The 16,558-nt window shown below is 28.1% G+C and overlaps 2 protein-coding genes across 2 annotated transcripts in view; both read right to left on the bottom strand.

Annotated features, from left to right (window-relative positions):
• Positions 1–14,754, bottom strand: part of LOC136988538 (CREB-binding protein-like) — a 65,983-nt gene extending 51,229 nt beyond the window's left edge. Inside the window, 3 exon segments of the mRNA XM_067286407.1 lie at positions 1,557–1,908; positions 10,972–11,118; positions 14,583–14,754. Coding sequence (XP_067142508.1) covers positions 1,557–1,908; positions 10,972–11,118; positions 14,583–14,754 — 671 coding nt within the window.
• Positions 14,755–14,858: 104 nt separating this feature from the next.
• Positions 14,859–16,558, bottom strand: part of LOC136988561 (putative uncharacterized protein DDB_G0277255) — a 64,251-nt gene continuing 62,551 nt past the window's right edge. The window contains exon 4 of the mRNA XM_067286456.1: positions 14,859–15,125. Within this exon, the coding sequence (XP_067142557.1) occupies positions 14,859–15,125 (267 nt within the window). The remainder of the gene's footprint in view (positions 15,126–16,558) is intronic.

Genomic DNA, 16,558 nt, shown 5'->3' with positions numbered 1-16,558 from the left:
CATCATTTTAATAAAATACATCATAGTTTTAACCCAAAACGCAAAAAATGAAGACATTTAAGCTGTACTTCTAATTGCCATTCCAAACATCATTGTCAAACTTCTAGGCTTCTAAGACGCAGCACTAGACGTTCAAGACGGCAGCACTAGAGATGAAAACTTCGGCCTCAATCTCTCTGCCTACTACTTCATACAAAGTAAATTGACCTTTACCTTATTCTCACTGTTTTCAATGAATTACATTTGCCAATTGTTCTCAAGAACTCATTCAATTCCTGAAAGTAATCAATTCTGCCCCTGATTAATTCCAACAAGGACTAATATTAAGAAAGAGTATTTTTTATGTAGCCTTGTCATGTGATTCTGTTTCTCCAAAAAAATTTTAAGATCATTCTTGGAATATAGTTTGTCATGCTCTATAGTGACAACTGTACTTGGAGACAATTTTGCTTCTTCGTCAACAAGCAAAATTTTCTGCTTTATTAGAGTTTAATTACATTCTCTGTGCCCAAACCCTATTCCATTTCCACACCACACAGATTTCCAGTTTATAGTAAAATTTAATGTAGAAATTTGCTCCATTCTGAAGTTTTTTGTTTTTAGGTAGATTTTCATTTTATTCAGGTTTTACTATATTTTTGGCAAAGGTTGCTTTGTCAGTATATCTCTGTAATGCAAACAGCTTACAATTTAAAGAAGCTATTAAATTACTAAAGTAAATGAATAATTTTTGTAATATGTTATAGTCAAAATTTTTTTAAACAGTATTCTTTAAAAATGAGCACATGAATCACTTAAAGATTACATCTAATTAATTAACTGATATGTAAAAAATATTTTTGTATTTGTTTTTTTACAAATGTATAAAAATCTCAAAAAAAGAAATTATTAAGAAAAGTCATCTTTTTATCATTTTAAAAACAAATAATTTATGAATTTCTTACAACAATTTCATAGAAAAATAACAATAGAAGTATAAAGTATTAATATGAAAAAAACTGATTATATAAATTAATGTTTTTTACACACATTCGAAGTACTACTGTATTTGTCAATAAAAAATTTAACTTATTAAACATTTTCCTTTCTTAAATATTTTTCATCAATCCACAAAATAATATAATAAATGATTTTATGGTAACTATTTGCAAATACTGTAAAGCATTAACATCAAATAACAATTACTACTTACTTTTATTATAATTATATTATTAACCAATTTAAAAACAGGTAAAAATCTATTGTTAAATTGGTTGATTTCAGACATTTTTAATAAAATGAGAGACTATTCAGATATTTCAAATAATTGTCTTAATATAACTTATTTGAGTTTTCTTCAACATTCAATAAATAATTTCTTCCAGAATATGTTGTAGTTATTAAATACTAACATAAAGTACAATTTATTAAATATTAATTTTCAAATAGTTTTTCCAAATAATTTTTGAGCTAGTTATATTAAGAAAGTTCCTACTCTTTCATTATGAAAATATACAATAATTAATAGAATTTTTGCTATTATTAATAATTCATTTAAAAATATTCTTATTACTTACATTTTTTGTACTAAATGGTTCCTTAAATCTCTTGTCACTGACTGATGCCATTCTTTATTGCCTGGTGTAGTTTGACCATGAATATTGGAAACTGATTGTACTGGTCCAGTAATTTGATTTGGTGAAGGAGGTAACATGGATATTCCTGGAGCTTTCATTTTACCACCTAAAGGCAACTGATTATTATCCAAAGAGACTGAATAATTTTGAGAAAGTTGATTTACTCCCTCAGGACCCAAGGGGCGCATCTGGTTTTGAGTCTGAGGTGGAGTTTGAGCCTGAAGAGATTGTTGGGTCTGACCAATATGATTTATAGTTTGTGAAGAACACTGGCCAGGTGGTACTTCATTTACTGCAAATAAATAAATTATTATTCATATATTTACATATAAATATAATATGCATTTAAAAAATATAATAAACTTTATACTAAAATATACACCACTCTACACTGGGATATATATAACAACACACACACTGAACCAATTTCCAGTGAGTATAATACAAAAACAAACACTGCAGAAATGTTTTCCAACTCTGAAAGAGTTCTTCAAGTGTGACAAAACAACTACCCAATGGAATGTTATCAGAATAAACAGCTATTTGTCTTACTGTACGTTTTCTTCCTTTATATTCTTCTGAAGTAGAGTCCAGCAGTAATCCACTAACATCTTGTTCCAAATAAGTGTTTGTTCCAATAACGTTCCATTGGATAACCATTCTGTCATACCTGAAGAACTCTGAAAGAGTTGGAAAACGTTTGTGCATTGTTCGTTTTTGTATTACTGTATTTTTGCGGAATGACCAGAATGCTGATCTAGCTGAGGAGACCATGAAATCATATATTTCCATATGGGAAAAACTAGCATACTGATTTATCCTGGAGAATGTCAGTCTAAGTGAGGTTATAGATCTCTATCTATCTAGAGGGTGCATTAAGAAAAAAAAAAAAAAACAAAGAAATTACATTATGTAAAGATGAATGTGTTTTTATTCTAAAACTTGAAACTGTCAGTGTTACATCAAAAACTACAATTATATGTTTAATTTATTCATTTTGTCTTCTTTCTAACAACATAAAATACTCGTGGAATTCTGAAAGTACTTTTTTTTATGTGTATTTTATTATTTGATTCAAAAATGCAAAAACAAACATATTAAATATAAGAAACATTATCTCAACTTACACCAATTAACATTGGCTTTGTGTGAAATTTGAGAGAAAGGCTTTATTTTTAAGGTAGGATAGATAGTCAGTGTAGTCCACACTGACCAACTACTACTACTACTACTACTACTACTACTAATGAAAATAAGCCATTAATTGTTTTATTGTCTTGTAAACAAAAACTCTTCCTGATTTCAAGTCAGTCAAATTCCGATGTTATGATTTTATTGTACTTGGAAGAACATTTTCTTTAAAGTGTAATTAACAATTAGTTTTGTTATATTTGATTAATTTTATATTTTAGTCACAGTTTAACTGGTACACTGGTTGCTCCTGGTTTTATGCAGCATGATGGTCATTCTGTGAAAATATGATATATGCACCAGAAACTGGTTCAATGACTGTTGTTAAACTTTACACAATTTATACCACAAAAGTATAATGTGTTCAACTCCATACCAAACATTACATAATACTAGATACACACACTGTCAGATGGCATTATGAAAGTATAAAAATTTCAACATGATAGCACATCATTATCCATAAATAAACAAATTGTGAACCATCATTTTCAAATGTTCTCTGAATTATTACAATCTTCCTCCTCCAAAAAAATTATTATTGTCTCTTAAAATTATCAAAAATTTAAGTGGCCCAAACTACCAATAATATCTGTATTAAATACAGATATGTTTCCTTAGATGTGATAAAATTAATAAAATGGCAAAGTACAGCAAAACATTACATTTCATTGTTATTGATCATAATATCATTTTAGAGTAAGTTGCTATGAAAAGTGTTTTTATGATGTAATAACAACATGTATATCATCCACTTTCCTTTTACAAAATTACAATACTAACAAAAAAAAAAAACCTTGGATAGCAATGTCATCTCAATCAATCTAGCTTATTCTTCAAAAATAAGAAACAAAATTTCTTTTACTCTTATAATTATTTTATATTAGTAAGCTTTGATTATAACAAGATTTTTACATTAAAAAGTTTTCATGTTGACAATACATAAATTTATGAGCAGTTGAAAAACATGTGTGACAGAAAAATATAGCTTGGGCAAAACAATTTTTGACAAGAAATACCTCAAATGGTACATTAAACGACCTGTTCCTAAATATGTAATTGTGCTGACATGTGATATTTGTTTTTTTTTTCTGTATTATTATTATTGAGGTGTATTTATTTAATAAAAATGGCACCTGATAACGTTGTAAGTGTTGACATGTGAAGTAATCCTCATCTTCCATACTGAAGGCAAATCATTAAGACAAATTGCAAAAGAATTAAAAATTGATAAATCCACAATATGGGGCATTGTTTTAAAATATCAGGAAACTGGTAAAATTCATCAAAAAAGAAAAAAAAAATCAACTGAAAAGCCAGCAATTATATCAAAGACTGATCACAAGCATTTTTACAAAATAATTTTTTAAAAATCAAGATGCATCACTCAGTGAATTAGTGAAGAAATGGTATATGGTTACTGAAAAAGTTTTTTTTTAAACTTGTCATATTCATCTTCACAAACTTTGCTACATCTTCTATCAGGTAAAAAATAATAATTATTTTTACTTAACAATTATGACATGATCTGTTTACTTAGACAAAGGCAAAACCATTTCTCTCAAAAACACAAACAAAAAACATCTTAAGTGGGCCAAAGAGTACCAATGCTGGACAAAAAACAGTGGAAGCAGGCTGTTTTTAGTGATGATGCAAAGTTTAAAGTATTCATTGGAGGCAACAGAAAAAACATCATCAGAAAACAAAAAGGGGCACTCCATTGTGACTGTCTACAACACAATGTAAAATTCACAGTACGCATGATGGTGTGGATTGTATATCAGCCCAAGTTACCGATTCCGTGAGAAATTGCATTTCATCAAGGAATCAGTAAGTGCAGCAAAATACCAACAAATTCTTTAAGAAAACCTGCTACTGTAATTTAAAAAAATTACAATATCAAAGACATTTTATTTTCCAGCAGGATAGTGCAAGTTGCCATAGTCCTAAAACAACTAAGGCTTGTCTGGCCCAACATAATATTAAAACACTAACCATCAAGCAATCTTGACCTTTTCCCTATAAAAAAAAATGTGTGGTCTAGAATTTAAAAAGTATAAGATAAAGTCCTCAAGGAAGTGTGAATGATTTAAAGCAAAATCAAGTAAATTTGGGATAAAATCATTCCAGATAAGTGCCAGGTTCTTGTTGATACAATGGATGATCATATGAAGGTTGTTACATGAGCCAAAGGTAAAATAACCAAATATTAACATACTGCCTAAAGTATTTTTTGTCAGAAATAGCTGTCTGAGCTTTATTGTTGCACATGTTTTTTTTCCAACTGCTCATAACTTTTGTATAAAAAATCTTTAATGTAAAAATCTTCAGCTATAATTAAAGTTTACTAATATAAAATAATTATAAGTGAAAAAAATTTTACTGCTTTATATTACTGAAGAATAAGAGATTGATTAAAATGACTTAATATCAAAAATTTTTCTGTCAGGGATGTAGAAGTTTTAGAATAGCAAAAAATAATTATAGGTGCACTGTTAACAGCCCTATTATAACAAAATATATCACTTAATACATTATATTTAACATTACAAGTCATATTTAATGTCATTATATTTAACATTACAAGTCATATTTCTTAATTTAAAATATTTTTCAACTGTTGAGTTGTATCATAAATTTAATCTAGCTACAATTAATTAACCCCACAACACCTACTAATCTATAAACACATTCACATTGGCTAATTTTTTTTCCAAAAATGTATTAATTGCTCACTTTATTAATATTATGGATATAAAATCAACCTACTTTCTAAACATGTACGCTTTTACATATCACTAGGAATTTATTTCTATTAAATATTACCAATTTGAAAATTTCGTTGATTTTTTAAAATGATATATTTCATATAAAACTTTTTAAAAACATATCCTAATAGTTTGAACTTTTGTTAAATAAATTTTATTATTTGGATTATTTTATTAGTGAATTTTCATCCTGTAATGCAAACACTTGAAGTAGCATCAAACTTTGTAAGTCTATAAATAGCTCACTAGACACTTGAGCATATATACGGTTCACAGTAATTAATGAGAATGTCCTGTTTATTACTCCAGTTTTGTGATGAATGTTTCTATTGTGTTTTGACTTGATCTGACTACTTGAAATGTTTTATTTACCTTGCAGCATATTAACCTTGTGTAATTTGGAAACTATTTTTTTAGAATAAGTAACAGCAAAGCACTGTCAATTGCAGAAGCAAGAGAGATTTTTATATAAACCAGAATATGGAGATAATGAAGAAACCGTCACACCAATAGATGTAGATGTTCCAGGTTACATCAAAATTCACTGTAACATAACATCAGAAGATATAACTGAAGACACAGAAAGTAATAATGAAGAGATCTCATATAATACACATCTCAAAGCCCAATGAGTTAATATATCAGGTCAGTCCATAAGTTTGTGTGTATTTTTATCTACAAAAAAAGCAGCAAAAGATTTTAATTAAATTTTATTTCAATCTATAATGTATTCACCATTATTTTGTACAATTTTTTGCCATCTCGATGGTAGCTTTTTAATCCCGTCTTCGTAAAATGATTTCGGTTTTAAATCAAAATATTCAGAAATAGCCTTTTTTACAGTGCAGACTAGTGCAGAGAGAGCATCGTCGTCGAATTCGACGAATCTTCCCGTACAAGCCTTATCCTCCACACTAAAATCGTTGTTTCTAAATCTTTCAAACCACTTCTGCGCAGTCCTTGAACTAATTACGATTTGATTATGTACAGTATTTATTTTTTTGGCTGCATTTGTAGCATTCTCACCAAATAAAAAGTATAAAACGTGTCTTTTATATTCGTCGGTTACTTCCATTTTAACGAAAATAAACAAACGAAAATAAACAAACTGAAATGTTCACAATTCTGAACAGTATTATAGGAATGAGATCCAATTTAACACTTCGGTGTAAAAATTATCACATTAGACTGACATTTTTAACAGCAAAACAAGATTTTTCTCAAGGTCATAAAAATGCACATGGACTTATGGACTGACCTGATAATAATCCAATAATTATTTATTAACTTATTAAAATTTTAATTATTAATTTAGGTAAGAGTTGGTGCCTAATGCTTACCTCTAATACCAAATTTAGTCATATTAATTATTTGTATTAATTAGCCATAGTATAGCCCAAATATTTAGGTGATCGTTGGATTATTAGAAGAGATCTCATTTCCTGTATCCATGAATAGAGACAGTACAAAGGTAAATAGTGCCTCATGTATGAATGGTGTTCAGAATAAAAAACCTGTGTGAATGAATCATCAAGTCCAATTACATGCAATACTAAGAAATAACAGAAACAAATGACAATTCCAAAATCTAAGTGGAAAAAGATTCTGTTCTATCTACAAATGGAACAACATAGCAAATGATGCTGAAAATAAATTTAAAAACAAGAAAGACACCATAAAAAAAACTTTAATCACTGTTCAGATGTTTTAAAAACTGTTTAGCAAAGAAGCTACAAACCTTATAGTAAGAGAAACAGTAAGATATGCTATAAAATTTAAAAATGATCCCTTTTACACTATCTGGAAATGAAGACATTCATGAGCATATTTTTACTCAGTAGATACCACACGTTCTCAAACCAATGTTATGCATAGTGATTTTTATCATTTACACACCAATGTCAGGATAATGACATTGGTGTGTAAATGATAAAAATCACTATGTCAAGTTTAGAAAAAATAAAAGTTGTATTCACTTATCAGACAATTCATTAGATCAGAAAGATTTCAAAGTGAAACCCAATTAATATGGTAAATATAAAATTTGTGCAGTTCGGAATATTCACTTTAAGCTCTCTGTTGATGAGATGATAGTAAAATATTTTGGCTTCTGTAGCAGGAAGCAGTTTATGAAAGTGAAGCCAATTACAATTGGGTACAATTGGGTGATATGAAATCCAGAAAGATACTACTACAACTTCTTTCTCTAGACAGGAAGAAAGAACAATCATAACAATCCACTAGAAACAGCTTTAATGAAGAGAATGCTGGAAGTTGTAAAAAATTCAAATAGTTATGTTGTTTACTTTGATAACAATCTATTGGCAGAATTCCAGCAGACAAGTTTTAGAACAATGGAAACTATTCAAGAGAATCAAATCAAGAGATGCCATATTGTAACTTCAAGGAGTTGGAACAGCCAAGAAGCAGTCATAACTGAAGAGTTCTTAAAGTTAAGGAAATTTTAATGTAAAAAATGTATGACAGATGAGCAGTTTTCACAACTTACAAATCATCAGACAATTGACCCATTGTCATTTGCTGAGTGATACAACAGACAAGAGCACAGGAAAGTCTCCATACTTCAACCTAATTTAATCAATGCATACAATAAATGTATGGGTGCAGTTGATCAGCACTAGTACATTGAAAAGTATGCCACCACCATTAGATGCAAAAGTGGTACTGGCCAATTTTTTCCTAGCATGCTGGACATGGCTGTAGTCAACCCTAGCATATTGTACAATCTCACAAGAGAGAAAGAGAATTAGTTGCCACTTGTTTCCTTCAGGAAAGAGAATGCAGTTGCCTACTTGTTTATTCAAAAACAAAAATAAATACAATATTCAAACATAATTAACAGTATAGTTAGTTTTTAAATACATTTATTTTACATTTTATCTGATCACATTTTTCAAATTACACACTTCTATTTTATACTTAAAATAAGATTTTTAGTTACATTTGAAATTTGATTTCCTCCCTCACTTCTGAATGTAAATCAACAATACCTGATTAAATAATCCAAATAATTTAAACGTTGACAGTAGAACATTAAATTATCCTCACTACTCTGTATTGTCTTACTGTAATTTTTTAAACTTTAAATTACAGTTATCTATTAACATGTTAACTACCACATTAGATTGTATGTCTGATACCACCAAATTTTTTAGTAGTAGTTTCAGACATATATGGCTGACAACCTTAGATTTAGTCAGAGCCATATCAATGATGCATAGTTAACAATCTATGTAAATTTATATTACCTTTTAAAAGTATATCATCTGATGATGAAAATATCATAAAATGTAGGAAAATAACTAATTAACAATAGAAAAAACTATATTAAAAATAGTAAATAACAATTATAAAATTATAATGATTTACACTGTTTTCAAACATATTCCAAACACAAGGAATTGCAAATGGCAAACCCTTTGTGTTTGGAAGGTATAGTGTGAAGATTTCACAACAATACTGAAAAATCTCTTTATTTTTTTTTTTGGATGCAACTCATCCTTCTGTTTCCTTCAGTTTTGCATAATATAAAATGTACATTATTGCTATATAGAACTTATCACACAAACACTATCTGATGAATAAATTGACTTTATTTTCTACAATGAAACAGATATGCACTTCACACTATTTGCCTTTCTTTAGTCCTTATTGTACAATTGTTAAAACTAAAAAATGATATTTACATGTCACTGTATTTAAAACAAAAGTGAAGGAGTAAAACTAGTAAAATTAAAAATTTTAAAGTTAAAAAACAGCTAAAAATAAGTATAAAAACACAAACCCTAACATGAATACAACTAAAAAAAAAATACAAAAATAATCCACTGTACAAAATAAAGTTTATTTTACTCATCAAATGGTGTTTCTGAGTGATAAGTTTTACACAGCAATTTTGTGCTTGCTTCCAAAAAACAAGAGAAAAAACAAGACGCAGTCAAGTAATAAAATGTACAGTACATTCTTTTTGTGTTTTCACATTTTCATCTAAATTAGTATTTAATAAGCAGACTATTCTGATGAACTTGATTTAGAAAATGCACAGCTATCAACAAGTTTCAATAAATCAAACTGAGACAAAGCAATGGAATAATAATAATAATAATAATATCACTAACAAATGGCTTAACATTGCTTCTTGGTCAATAAAGTAACTTACTGAGCCACATCAGCCATATGCAGCAAAAAAAAAAAAAAAAAAAAAAAAAAGGCATTTTTAGAAAGTTAAACAAATAAGAATAAACCTTATAATTCATAAAGTAGAATATTTTTCAGTTTTATTAAACAAATAAATCAATAATTTTACTTTGCTCCAAGGTTATTTTGACTCATTTTGTTCACTTTAGTTTTGCCAATCAATGTATTAAATAAGTTATTAATAATTAACAAAATATATTGCTTATATTATATTTTGTTAATAAGAAAAGTTTATTTATAGTAGATTAACAGCTAGACATGCCTCAAGAGTTACATTTATATGACTTAAGTCAATATTCATAATTCCAGTCAAATGATCACCCTCTGGCAAGAAATATTCTAATTAATACAGCAACATAAATAGCCATGTTTTAAGAACTTAGAATGACTAAAAGAGTTTGAAGATTATTATCATGTGCCATTGTGTACACTGACTTGATGAAAAGATAAATGATGTAAGGAGAATGTTTTAACTAATAAAAATAATTATTTTTCCCAATGAAAACATAAGCTTCCCTTGTCTTGTTTTCACATATATATAAATATGAAACATTATAAAAAATTTATTTTATAAATATTTTAATATTGCACTGCATGATACATGGTAATTATTTTTAAAAAAATAAACACAATCAAAAAGTAAAATAAATTACTCCAAAGACTTCCCAAGAACATTCAATAACAATACAACTTAATTCAATTCCAGAGTAATATCAAAGTGATACATAATACAAATTACTGTAATTCTATAAATTTATTATTTTTTATATGTTTAATGATAAAAAATACCTGATTAATGTTAATCAACACTTTGATTTCATAATGTTTTATTTTTTAAATAAAATATAGAGTAAAGAATTTAAATTATCTAATTAAAAAATTGTTCTGATGCAGTGCTGTAACCAAAGATTTTCAACAGAGCACACTGAAAATTTATTGAATTAAAGACACAGTACTTTTGAAAAATTAACTGACTAGTAAATACTGCAAAATTATGCAGAACTCATGAAAAGGCTTTAAAATTCTATGATTTGGATATACAGAAAATTTCAACAATTTATCAATTATAAAACTATTAATAAAAATATTTAGCCTTTCTTAACATTTTTGTATAAAAATTATTCAGATGATATTGAACTATGAACAATTAAAAAACAAATATAAATGAATTAACTTACAAGAAGGAACAGCTTGATTTCTTGGCATTACTTGATTCATATTAGTAGGTCCAGCAGCATTATAAGGAAGTCCAAGAGCGGCATAAGCTCTCTGCATATCAGCAGGTGCTGGACCTTGATTTTGTTGATTCAACTGTACTGCAGCTGCTGAAATACAAAATTACTTATATTTAATTAATAATCTTCAGTACATTAAATTCAAGTGCAAAGTATTTGTTTCATTAATAAAATAAATAAATCTGAGTGTATTAAATTCTATTTGTAATTATTACAACATTTCCAGTGAATAAAATTTCACTGGAAATGTTGTAATAAAATAACCATTGCCATGTTTCAAAGTAACAAAAGAACATAAAATAATTAAAAAAAAAATCAAAGTAAATATTATAAAATGACAAAATAACATCCCAATGAAGTCTTACATGCAATCATCATCTAAAAGTTTTTTTTAATGGGATAATTTCTGGAAACATCAACTGTCAAAATGATCTCTATTACAGTGGACTTTGCTTATTATAATCAGATATTTTTACCATAATTAGCATTTCTTAAAACTTACAAATTAATTTTTGTACAGAACTCAGGAATTAAAGTTTAAATTCAATAATGAATTTTCCAAGGTATACAAACAAAAAGTTCGAGTCCTTTTTTCTATTTTCTTCCTTTATTCCGGTCAGGAATAAAGGAAGTGGTTCCTGACCGGAATAAAGGAAGAAAATACAAAAAAGGACTCGAACTTTTTGTTTGTATACCATGGAAAATTCATTATTAAATTTACAAATTAATATTAAAATTATAATTAATAAATCCCCAGTTGTACATTTTTAATTGTTCTAACATAAACTCTTAATGTCAGAATCGATAAAATGTATTTTCACTAATATTATTATTATTATTTACTTGTTTTGCTTAATGTTATCAGTTGATTATCAATATATAGATCAGTAGTGCCCAAACTTTTTGACTGTCAGACCAAATTGTGCCTAAGTTGGTGTCAAGAGAACATAACCACAGGTCATATCTAATTAATCATGATACATAATTTAACCATGTTATTGTTATTTGATAACTGCTATATTTTCATTAGCATTTTTCCATTCATAATTTTCCACAGTGCATTTTTCTGCACGCAACTGCTGTGTATCCATGTTTGAGAAATTTTGCTCTAAAATATGTTCAAAGCAGATTTTGTGAAACTTTTAATATCTGGTACTATACATTTCAGACAGAGGTTAGATTATGAAAAACTTTATTGATGTCAACACAACTTGTCACTACATAAATGGAAATTAATATTCAATCTTCAATAATTCACTATACTGCTTGGAGCTCTCATTAAAATGTTATTTAGCTATATTCTTTGTTTCACTTAGTGCTTTTTATAGAATGATCTCTATAGTCAATACTTGTCTTGCAAATCATTGATTTCATTTCACAAAGTTGTCATACACCTGAGTATAAAAATATTTTGAGCTTATCCCACTATTTCAGTACAGCTTCCAGTAGGGAATAAGATTTTTTTATAAATTTCTACATAAATATAAGAAAGATTTACATTAAGTATTTTTAAAGTTTCTATTTACAATACTTATTAATTTTAACAAAACCTCTTTGTGTACTAGTTTGTTAATAAAAAATTCAAATTATCATATTTTCCACATTTTTATAAAAATTGTTTCTCCAAAAGAAACAACTTTGAACAGCTCAAATGTACAAATGTACAATTTGGTCTCCACATTGAAAAAAGTTGAACTACTCTGACCTATTTTATTCAGACTATTCATTGTCTGACCATAAGCTAGATTCATGGATCAACAAAGCTATCTTTTCATCATTTTTTTATTTTCTATTACATTAATTTGAAGTTAAGATTACAGTAATGAACCATATTTGCAAATAAAGATAAAGAAAAATTGTACAGATTTAGAAATGTTAATTCAATGAAATACCAACCTAAATTTAAAAATTGAAAGATATTACCTCAACTAAATGTAATTTCATTTTAACTTTTCAGTATAATAAATAATTTATATGTAATATTATTTATTTATATTTTAAACTTTGTATTCTATTGAAATGCCACTTAACCATTTTGAAATTATTTATTTGTTCTAATGTTCTTTTATGTTCTCTTGATCAACTAAACAAAAATCAAGCACTTGCAGAATTATAGGATCAAAGGCATTTCAGAATAAATATTTTTTGACAATAAAACAGAAATGGAATAAATTGTCACTGATATTAATATATACTAAGAATCTGCCTATACTGTACAGTACATATCACCAAGGAGCTATGTCTATAAACAAAAGGAGAATCTAACCTTAACTCCTGGGATTTGATTCCTGAAAACATTATTGCTTTTTATCTACTGATTATAGATATTTTGTCTCAAATATCAAACAGCAGTATTCCTTTATCAGGATATTAAGTTCATTTGATATTTGAAGTAATTATTGGGTTAATTGTATTTATTAGACATTCTATTTTGCAATCATACTCTTATCTTCACAGCTGACCAACTCTACAATTTACAAAAGTTTGTTCAGTTACTTTTTCTGCTTATACCTGTCAATTACAGGTTTCAAACTGCAGGTTTCTGGAATTTTCTAGACCTCCATAGAACATTTGAAATTGTTCAACAGATAGCATGTAGAATTTTCTTATGAAGTATGTAAATGACAAGTGTTGAGATGCACAATCATAAGTGAAAGACATTTATAAAGTTGGTATTGTTACAAATAGTATCTCAAATTTATCAATGTTTTCTCATGACAAAAATCACAAATGCATTATACTACTATTATCAATTTGGTATAAAAGCAGCTGAATCTTAGCACTGTATGATGCAATTGTTTGGCAAGAATGTCATCTCAAAGTCTACAATCTACAGTCAGTTCAGTAAATTTAAAACTGGAAAATATGAATCAAAGATAAGCCATGCTGAAGAAGGTCCTCTGTCCTATTGGATTACAATCTGCAGAAGCCAGAAGAAGCAAACCTATGCCTGGCCAAATGAAAAATGAGCAAAACACTTGTTTATGACTAGTCCACCATAGTTTGTCACTTATCTGCCATTGAAAAAGTCTGCAAGATCAATGTTTTGGTTCCTGACAATTTGAACAAAGATCACCTGCATCAAGGTTGACCTGGCATAAGCAACTTAATATTAGCTGGGAGGCTGCACCATCTCACTACCATCTCTTCCATTCAATAAAACACTTCTTGGATGGAAAGATTTTACTTGATGATGATGAGATAGAAATTGTACTTGCAGAATTATTCCAGTCAAAAGAATCAGAGTTTTATACAGCAGAAATCTATGACCTCCCAATCAATGGAAGAAGTTGCTTGAATGAGGTGACAGTTATTTTCTTAGGTCAACTGTTTTTTTGCTTTTCAAATGAATGTTGTACTATAAAACTAGAAAATTTTGAAACTTATGTATAATTATTATTGGGCTTATGCAGGACTGATCATGAATCTGGAGTTGTACCCTAAAACCTTGGCTAAAGGTTTCCCTCATGTACAAACTGCAGGCTAAAGCAAAGATTTTAGGGTATACATTTTAGTAAAAAAATATGTATATAGTTTTAAATACTTTCACATACCTGCTTGCTGTTGTCTTCTATCAGATGCTTGTTTAAGAGGCAAACAAACTGGACAATCATTCCTGGTACAATTCTTCCAATGCGAAATAATCTGACGAGACGATGCACAATGTGGAACAGGACATGATTTACCTGCCTGGCAAGTTGTCATATGATTAAGAACATTTTTCATAGTTCTGCAATGGGGTAAAGCACACTGTCTAACTTCACCATTGGATTGAGTTTCACGCCTTTGACATTTATGAGCATGAAGTAACAATACTAATTGTTGCTGAATTAATTTCCTTTTCTCTGGATCTGTTGTTGGTGTGACTGAACTTGGATTGTGTGTGACATTACTGCTTTGTGGAATCTGTGTGGATGACTGATTCCCTGGCAAATTTTGAATAGGTATTTGTTGTCCTTGTGATTGCTGCTGCTGTTGTGGCTGCTGTTGCTGTTGTTGCTGTTGCGGCTGCTGTTGCTGTGTTGTTGCTGCTGCTGCTGCTGTTGTTGTTGTTGTTGTTGCTGCTGCTGCTGCTGTTGCTGTTGTTGAGTTTGTTGCTGAAAAAGGTTTATGAATTATTATTTAACTATTGTAAAACATTTATATATTATCAAATTAATAAAAACTTATTTTACATTAAATATAAATTAAATTATAATCAAAAACTATACAAACTGAATTACACCATAACAGATTCAAAAATATAACTCATTTCTCATATTTGATATTTACAATGCAAACTGTAAATTTATTTTGAGAAAACTGTCTTGCAAATTAATAAATATTTTTCAGTTAGAGACTGTACAATAATATAACATGATTTTCTAATCTGATATTGAATAAACAACATACAAAAACATTCATGTATACATTTTCATGAAGAAAATAATGCAGTTTTGGTTCTCTAATCTTAAAACTCATTTTGACATTTACATTAAACAGAGAAGAATAACTTTCTAAAAACAAAAATTATGTTTATGTGAAGAATAGAGAATATCACCATAAAATATAAATTACTGCAGGGACAAAGTTATACGCAAAAATGATCACAGTCCTTGATTATTGAAATCTCAGGTAATAAAATTATTTTCAGTTCAAGCAATCAAAGTGATTTCAGTCTTAACAAAAAAGAATTAGTTTTCCTATTTATACAAATATTATTTGTTGATATTTCAATTTCCTTTAAAAATTATTTATACTTAAAAATAGCTGCTTTATTACAACATAGCATTACTTTTGACATAAAAACATTCATTTTAATATTAGCTTTCAGATAGTAGAGTTTGGTTTAATGAGAGAAGGAAAAATGCCTTCTGTAAGGGCTTTCTACAAAAACTGACCCTTATTTAGGTGCTAAACAAAGAAAATCCAGAAAACTCCACACATCCAACCCACTGGTCATGCATAAACCCCAGACTGACCACTAGTTAGAGGTTTATCCACTGGACCACTAGTTGGCTTGATAGTACATCTTAACTAAAGAAAGATTTATGAAATATAAATTTATTACTCAAATTTAAAAATATAGTCCTGCCAAAATATTAATATTTATGAAGAGCTGTCCTACATTGTTCACACTAGGCAAATTAATCTCAGTACTGAAGTGGTAAAGTTGCATATAAAACTAATATATATTTAACTGTTCTGCTATTTTTTAAAGAAGCATTGATGTTAAAATACATTAAGATTGGATATTTATAAATTGAAACACAATCTTAATGTATTAATTTTGTATAAAGTGATTAATTTTGTCATTATCTTTTTATGTATTCATCTTATCCATAAAAAATAATGACGAAATTAATGCTAAATTTTGAACATCTTATTTTTCATGATAAAACACATCAAATTCACATTAGCTTATCAATGACATTCTGTCAAACTTTATCCCATCTTTTATTTATAAAAATTTTATATATACATCTCAATTAAGAGAAATACAGATCAGTAAGGGGTTCCAGAATATTTTCAGAACCAAAAAATCCCCAAA

The sequence above is a fragment of the Centruroides vittatus genome, unplaced genomic scaffold (assembly GCF_030686945.1).
Source record: "Centruroides vittatus isolate TY-2023 unplaced genomic scaffold, ASM3068694v2 scaffold_3315, whole genome shotgun sequence".
NCBI classification, from domain to species: domain Eukaryota; kingdom Metazoa; phylum Arthropoda; class Arachnida; order Scorpiones; family Buthidae; genus Centruroides; species Centruroides vittatus.
This window is presented reverse-complemented; position numbering and strand designations above follow the sequence as displayed.